The sequence below is a fragment of the Bombus fervidus genome, chromosome 11 (assembly GCF_041682495.2).
Source record: "Bombus fervidus isolate BK054 chromosome 11, iyBomFerv1, whole genome shotgun sequence".
Classification (NCBI taxonomy): domain Eukaryota; kingdom Metazoa; phylum Arthropoda; class Insecta; order Hymenoptera; family Apidae; genus Bombus; species Bombus fervidus.
Window position 1 is genome coordinate 7899931 of NC_091527.1, and position 7783 is coordinate 7907713.

The window sequence follows — 7783 nt, forward strand, 5'->3', positions numbered from 1 at the left end:
TATAAATTATAATTATTATAAATCAATTAAATGTTTCTAATTGGGAACAATTTATTATTACTGCTTATTTTGCTATTAATTGATGTATAAATTATAAAATTTTTATTTTGTAACACATGCTAAGATTATTTTGTGTTACAGTGATTTTAATTTAAACCAATACCACACACACACATCTATATGTATAGATAGGTACCTCTCTGGGCTTATGTGGGTTTCATTAAAGCGACACTCGCTGTGCAACTGTGGAGCTAACCATAAGTTGAAATTATTCTCTTGTTCATAACCTATCGAAAGTAGAATGTAATTCTTTTTTCGTTTTAGAAATATTAAAATAAGACATGCAACATCAAAATAAAAGTTTGAATCACTTATAATGATGGCTGCACCACCTTCTTTTGGACTTAGTGATATTGTACATTTGAACGTTGGTGGAACAAGGTACAAACAAAAGCGTTTACTTACTTTCAGGCATAGTATGATAAATATATAATCTTTTTTAATTGTTAATCGGCAACTAAATGCTATTATATAATTTAGAAAGTGATACATTTTAAGCTATTTTTGTAATTATCTGAAATTATTCATTATTTAGGTTTTCAACATCAAAACAGACGCTAACATGGGTTCCAGATTCATTTTTTACAGCTTTATTAAGTAACAGAATTGCCAGTCACAGAGATGAAATTGGTGCATTATTTATAGATAGAGATCCAAAATTATTTTCTATTATATTAAATTATCTTCGTACAAAGGATATTGATTTAAAGAATGTAGATCTTCGAACATTGAGACATGAAGCTGAATATTATGGTATTACTCCATTGGTTAAGAGATTAATGCTATGCGAAGATTTAACTCAGTCTTCTTGTGGAGATGTTTTGTTTTATGGTTATTTACCACCACCAAGTAAGATTAATCAACCCTCTTTAATTAAAAAAAATATATATAAAATGCAATTGTACTTAGATTTTATATATTATAATTGGAAAGGTATACCATTGCAAGAACCTACCACTGTTGCATCAAATGTAGGAGATGTGTCTGTTCATGGCAGAAGTCCTGCCAATAATACGAATTCCAGAGCAGATGTACCATCTACCTCCCAAATTACAACTCCTGGAACTTCTAATAGCCACAATAATAATGGTACAAAACATATATTCATTAATTTTATTTATTTAGTAATTATTGCAAACATCTAATACACATTTACTTTAGGACAACAAAACCATAAAGGAGTACTTAATAGTCATATGCGAAATTCTTCATTAGATTATAGAATCCAACAAAAAGGCTTACCACATTCACGTACATCATCTCTAGATTTAAGACATGTTAGGAATAATTCAGCAGATTTAAATAAATTGTATAAAAATGATATAAGTTTAGTATTTGGGCCTCAGCAAGGTAAACATATAATTATTTTATTTGTGATTCTAGTAAAAAAAATAGTGTTAAAACATATTTTTTTATATAGTTTCATCATGGGTTGATCCCTTAAGAGTTCAAATCATAAAAGCACATCATAATTGGATTGTAATCGCTTATGCTCATTTTATAACATGTTATCGACTTAAAGACTCATCTGGTTGGCAACATGCATTTACTAGTCCTCACATTGAATCAGTAATTGAAAGAGTGGCAATAACATCAAAATTAAGTACCAGTGGCGATGTTAAAATGGTTGCAATTTCTTATGGAAATCAGGTCAGATTATGGAGTATTTCAGCAAATGGAATGAAGAATATTGGTACATTTAATCTAAATGTTCGTGTGGAATATTTATTTTTTATTGGAAGCCAGTTAGTTGCTCTATCTCCTACTGACAAAATCGGTGTATGGCATGCTATGACACATCATTGGCAAATACAAGATGTAGTACCTATTTTGTCATTTGACACAGCTGGTTCGTTTCTTCTATTAGGCTGCAACAATGGATCTATTTATTATATTGGTAATAAAAAATTATAATACTTTTACAATAAAATAGATTTTATAATTATGACTGAATAGACAATTAATTTTCAGACATGGAAAAGTTTCCTTTAAGAATGAAGGACAATGACTTACTTGTAACTGAATTATACCGCGATCCAAACTATGATCCCATTACCGCCATATCTGTATATTTAACACCAAAAACATGTAAGTTTTATTATTCATTTTTCATATTGCAATATTATACTGATAAATATAAAATAGTTAAATATAAAAGTTGTAGGTAAATGATAATTAACTTATGGTTCGTAACATTGAATATTACAGTATCTCTATTCCAGAAATATCTTTTCCAGTGACGTACAAATAAGTGGACTAAAATTTAATTATTAAATCTGCTTGTGTATTGAGGAATGTAATAACAAACGTCACTTTCATAATATATTTTTTTTACATTCTTTAATGATTGTACGACTTTTTTTATTATTTATATATCATTAATTAATTCTAATCACAAATTTCATTATGTATTTGTTCTTTGTAATAGAAAGTCTAATTTTTTTTTTACTTACATCAATAAGTGTCATATTTATTCAAGTACAAGTATTCTATTTTTCATTATAAAGTTCAATGCTATATTTGAATATTAATAAGAGTTTATTATTACATTCTTTGCTTCATGATTTCGTACAACTGGATAAATAGCACAAGGCAAGTATGGGTCGATATGACAATGTTCTACAATATTTTCACATTCAAGTCATAGTTCAAATTGACATATACATATTTCTCTACATTTTATATTGCATTGAACATAACACATTATTTTGAGTACTAGTATTCATACCCTTCCTCTCCAGATATAGTATATCATTTTGTATCAAATCAATGCACAAGTTCATATTCATATATTGCTTTTAATAGCACCTTTAATTAAGGTCCTTTATCCATATATTTACATACATCAAAGAAGTAGCTTTTATTTATATTACTTTAAATTAGAACATACAAAAAAATAGTAATATATATCCAATAAACAGTCAAAAATACATTTAAAGCACTAATAATTATTTTTGTCTTAGACTACACACCCCGCTATCCTTATGCATCCAGTTGTACTTATTAACACTTTTATCTTTTTTTTACTTTATTACGTATGTCAAGTGACATAATAATATATTTATAGCAGCATCTGAGAGGGGAAGGAAAGGGAATAAACAACATATACCTCTGCTTGCATAGTTATCCTTTATTTTAAACAATTCCAAATGCATATCAATATTATTTTATTTACTACATACATCGTAATTATAATTTCGTTATATGCATTGTAAATATTTATATACTTACCGTTTTTTCTAGTATATATACATACAATTTTATTAAAATATAAATAATATACATTTTCTCCTAGTTAAAAAACATTCGAAATGACTGTTTATGAACATTTATTCTTTTTTAATCGTCATGTTATAACGCATGTAATATGTACATAGGTCAATTATTAACGAAAATGAACATATTAATTAACAAATATGACATATATTATAAATGTATCTTCTTTCATTACTACAGTTTTCCATATATGTAATGTTGGTATCGTGTCATTTACATTTTATATTAAGACATGTAGTTACATTAAAAGATTTTAATATTTTAAAGAGAAATAGTGTAGAATAGTGTAGAATACTGTAATTTTATAATTTTTTTATGCAGCTGTCTGTGGTAATTGGATTGAAATTGCATATGGTACAAAATCTGGCAGTGTTCGAGTTATTGTCCAACATCCTGAAACTGTAGGACATGGCCCACAACTGTTTCAAACATTTACTGTACATCAAAGTAGTGTAACGAAAGTATGTATTGTATTTACTTCTATTAAAGTGAATTTATAAATTTTCTATGTATGTAATAAATTATATTGTAGGTAACGTTGTCAGAAAAATATTTAGTATCCGTTTGTTCAGAATATAACCATGTTAGAAGTTGGGCGGTAACGAGGTTCCGAGGAATGATTTCTACTCAACCTGGTTCAACACCAGAAGCTAGTTTTAAAATTGTATCTTTAGAAGCAATTGAATCTTGCATTAGTTATAATGCTGGAAATGACTTTGGTATGTTATATGAAAAATTATTGTGATGTTATTAATAAGCAAAAGTTAATTACTTCACCTCAAAACTTAGGACCATTTGGTGAACAAGATGATGAACAAGTCTTTGTTCAAAAAGTTGTACCTGAGACAGATCAATTGTTTGTACGCTTAGCATCAAATGGAAAAAGAGTCTGTGTAATCAAATCAGTGGATGGTAGTATTATAAGCTCCTTTTATGTGCATGAATGTGAAGGATCCAGCCGTATGGGTTCAAGACCCAGGCGTTTTATATTTACTGGTCATTCCAATGGTACCATTCAAATGTGGGACCTTACAACAGCTTTAGAACCATCTTTCTCTTCTACTCAAAGTAACATTGTTATTTTTTTCTTTTTTAATGAATATAATAATACCAATTATAATACCAAACATGTTGATTGTAGATGTCTCTGGTGGCCCGACGCCAGAAGAACTTTGGAAATTATTAGATCAATGTGATTTAAGTAACAGCCATTCCTCGACGCCATGTATTAGTCCATGTCCATCACTTATATCTACAGGCCCAAGTATAAAAACTAGCAATGTACTATTTCTTAATCAATCACAAAGTACTGACGCAACACCTGGACCTAGTCAAGTATGAAGGTAATACAGAAAAATGTATTTTATAAAAACTTTAAGAACTGATTTTTTATATTTAGAAATGATTTTTTTTATTTCGAATCATTAACAAAAGAATATTTACAGTTACAGTTCCTAATATAACAATTTTAATAGTTATAAATAAATATATTAGTTAAAATAAGGAACAATAATATGCATTTTCTTTGCATCACTTGAAATTTTACATTACATATTGTTCTTCAATAAATGATTTAATATTATACAAGATACAATTTATAATTTCGTTCTAAAGTAATTTAAGAGTTTTACGATTGTATATTCTATGTTACTGTTATAAAAAGAATGAATTCATTCATGTTATAAATTCAGTTCTTTAAATATATTCAAAGTATATCAAATATCAAATTTTATCAACAATAAATTATGACTAAAATGTATGCATCAAAATGTACAAGATCAAATACACATCTGTTTTTGATCACATTTATGACATACACATGAGTTCTAAAATGGTTTTTCCGAATAAAAGAATGTTATCTCAATATATAAACTTTTATATATTTCCTTGTATTTCTTTACTATATAAATACTTATACACATTTATGGCAAATATTGTAATACTGTTATCTGTTATTTCTGTGATTTAAATAAACATTAAATGTATGTATTGCTAGTTCTTATATTAATGTAAATATGTTTCTGTATATGTAAGTAGAAAACAGTTAAGTAAATTTAAAATAAAAACTTTTTCATACTTGTACATTATATCAGAAAACATTTCCAAAAAGATATATTTTTATGGAAATAACAATTTTTTTATCAGTTCAAAATAACACACTGTTTATTGTAACAATGTCATATCTTTTTAACTATACAATATTTTATTAACATCTTTATTTTAAGAACTTCGCCTAAAGTTCTATTGGCATTCATGATTATAACTATGTAAATTGAATTAAATTTGAGGCACTACGGTGATTTTATATTAGTCCTATATTGCATGATTAAGTTCCCTATGGTAACTTTTTTGCATAATAATTACATTATACAAAACATGTTCACAAAAATTAGAACTAAAAAATCTTGTATTACACGAATTTGATTAGCTTCTAACTTATAAAAGTACGTCTGTGTTTGATAAAATTGCACTTATATGTAATTATATCTATTATGTAATTTGCAAAACAGTCTCGTCAACTTGTATGAGATACATTTTGTTAAGTAACAAATACTTCTTAAAAAATATCATGCAATATAAATTCTTAAAACGATATCAGTTCAAGTTAGACTAGTTTTTTTATAAAAATTTTACATAACATTAGTGACATTGTTGCAAATAAATCACACTCATATAAAATTTTTATGCCAAAATAAATTATTATAAAATAATCTTGGATTTGTCATTGGTGTCAATAAAAAACACCAGGCTACTAATCCAATTACAAACAAAGAAAACAATCCAGCTCTTTTTAAAGGATCTTTAACTGCAACAACTTCAGAAAGATCAGGACATCCCATATGATTACAAAAAGAATGTGCCGTAAACGGCGCTGCTAAATGTCCTATAAAAAGTTATAAATTAAATAAAAAGACATATAAAATTAAATAAAAAATAATTGGTCAAAATACTACACCTGTTTTAGCAAAAAGAAAGGCAGCATATGCACCAAATAGTGTCGTAAACGCAAATTGGAAACCTACATCAAAAATATATTATGATAAATTTAATAGTATACTTAAATTGAAATTAAACGAAAGTACTTACAAGATATAAAAAGGGCATGTTTCAGATTCATGCCTGCTTTCACCCTGTCTACTACATGATGAAAATGAGCAACACCAAAAAATAAAGGACATACAAATATGGCAGTAGTTGGTGTAAAACATTGCAAAAGCAATGGTAACATACATGCTCTAAATGTCCATTCTTCAGCTAAAGGAGCAACTACTAGATTTCTCCACCATATTATTGTTCGTACACTCCCAAGCCAATACATAGGCTCTAAAATCATTAAATATATATTTATAAAGTAATCTTTTATAATTATCAAGTTATTTGATTTAAATATTTAGGCCCTTATATAATTATTCCAAGATACTAACCAGTATATAGTCTCCAAAGTCCATTGAAACCTTGTACACATATTGGCCCTAGAAATAGTATCATTGTTAATAATAATGGTATCACAATTGCTTGAATTAAACCAGGCCATCGCAGACCCAATAACTCCCAAATTGTTGCCTAAAAGTTGTAAATTACAATATGGACTTTACTATGTAATTAATTATATCATTGTATGTAATTACCTTTTGAAATATTTTTTCATTTATTCCAAAATATAATAAAGCAGGAGATATAAGGGACATAATAAAAACGCTAAAAAATCTTTTTTTTATTACAGTAGGATGTTCCCTGCAATAAAAAAAGTTTCACTAGTGTTTTATTGATTTTGCGCTTTTTCTTAAAGTATTACTTTTTAATTAAAACTTTCGATTAACAGTAAATTATCCGAAAAGAATTAGGATTTTAATGTCAAGCGGAACTATAATAAAATTTCCAATGTTTAAAAAATATATAGTTAAACATTTAAAATCAATATTATTGACAGTAAATAGTTATCGATATAGTGATTTGACACAGTCGATTTGAAATGACGCGCCAATTATAGAAGAAATCGAAAGAAAAAGTTGGCCAATAGAGGCGCTGTAGATTCGATTCTTGTCCAGAAAAGCGACTGCGTGAATGGGAGAATCAAAGAGTAGACATATTCATGTTCTCGGCCGACGTGAATACAGTTACACTTTGTTCGTGGTTTCCTGTGGTTCACTGTTAAAGGACCGATAGAGAGAGCATACACGGTTCAACAAAATGGACATTTAAAGATTAACGTTTATCCGGTTGTTAATCGGTATACATACCTACTGTACGGAGAATTCCATACATAGAGACTCGCGACATACATCACCGATAAAACGAAACATGATAGAATTGCGGTTATGCAGGATAAATCGGTATTTCGGCCCATGGTCTCCATAACTCCATACTGATGTTGGTTGCTTGTGTCGCGATCCATTGCAGAAGAGGGAATCGGTAAGGGGTAGAAGGCAAGAGAGAAGGATCGCTT

The 7783-nt window shown here is 28.0% G+C and overlaps 2 protein-coding genes across 3 annotated transcripts; one reads left to right on the forward strand and one right to left on the reverse strand.

Moving 5' to 3' along the window:
- Nucleotides 1–218: 218 nt before the first annotated feature.
- LOC139991950 (BTB/POZ domain-containing protein KCTD3) lies at nucleotides 219–6702 on the forward strand. 2 transcript variants are annotated; one of them, XM_072012360.1, is made up of 11 exons: nucleotides 219–441; nucleotides 596–909; nucleotides 994–1149; nucleotides 1222–1410; nucleotides 1481–1957; nucleotides 2032–2148; nucleotides 3658–3797; nucleotides 3869–4055; nucleotides 4126–4404; nucleotides 4478–4679; nucleotides 6449–6702. In XM_072012360.1, the coding sequence occupies exons 1-10, from the start codon at nucleotides 377–379 to the stop codon at nucleotides 4675–4677; spliced, it is 2124 nt and encodes a 707-aa protein (XP_071868461.1). In that variant the 5' UTR covers nucleotides 219–376; the 3' UTR covers nucleotides 4678–4679; nucleotides 6449–6702. The 2 variants fall into 2 exon arrangements, with proteins under 2 accessions (XP_071868461.1, XP_071868462.1); XM_072012361.1 differs by lacking the exon at nucleotides 6449–6702 and adding an exon at nucleotides 4782–5325.
- Sras (Ras converting CAAX endopeptidase Sras) lies at nucleotides 5421–7732 on the reverse strand. Its single transcript, XM_072012367.1, has 6 exons — nucleotides 7578–7732; nucleotides 6966–7071; nucleotides 6762–6900; nucleotides 6424–6660; nucleotides 6293–6355; nucleotides 5421–6220 (listed from the first exon to the last, which is right to left on the reverse strand). Exons 1-6 carry the CDS (start codon nucleotides 7730–7732, stop codon nucleotides 6006–6008), a joined length of 915 nt encoding a protein of 304 aa, XP_071868468.1. The 3' UTR covers nucleotides 5421–6005.
- Nucleotides 7733–7783: the final 51 nt, after the last annotated feature.

Excerpts from the sequence above, each read along its gene's own strand:
- LOC139991950 (XM_072012360.1), top strand. The coding sequence starts at position 377 with ATGATGGCTGCACCACCTTCTTTTGGACTTAGTGATATTGTACATTTG. Across the intron at positions 1,411-1,480 it reads AGTATTTGGGCCTCAGCAAG|TTTCATCATGGGTTGATCCC; the intron begins GTAAACATATAA and ends TTTTTTATATAG. Across the intron at positions 4,056-4,125 it reads TAATGCTGGAAATGACTTTG|GACCATTTGGTGAACAAGAT; the intron begins GTATGTTATATG and ends CTCAAAACTTAG.
- Sras (XM_072012367.1), bottom strand. The coding sequence starts at position 7,732 with ATGGATCGCGACACAAGCAACCAACATCAGTATGGAGTTATGGAGACC. Across the intron at positions 6,901-6,965 it reads ATGAAAAAATATTTCAAAAG|GCAACAATTTGGGAGTTATT; the intron begins GTAATTACATAC and ends TACAACTTTTAG. Across the intron at positions 6,661-6,761 it reads ACTTTGGAGACTATATACTG|AGCCTATGTATTGGCTTGGG; the intron begins GTTAGTATCTTG and ends TAATGATTTTAG.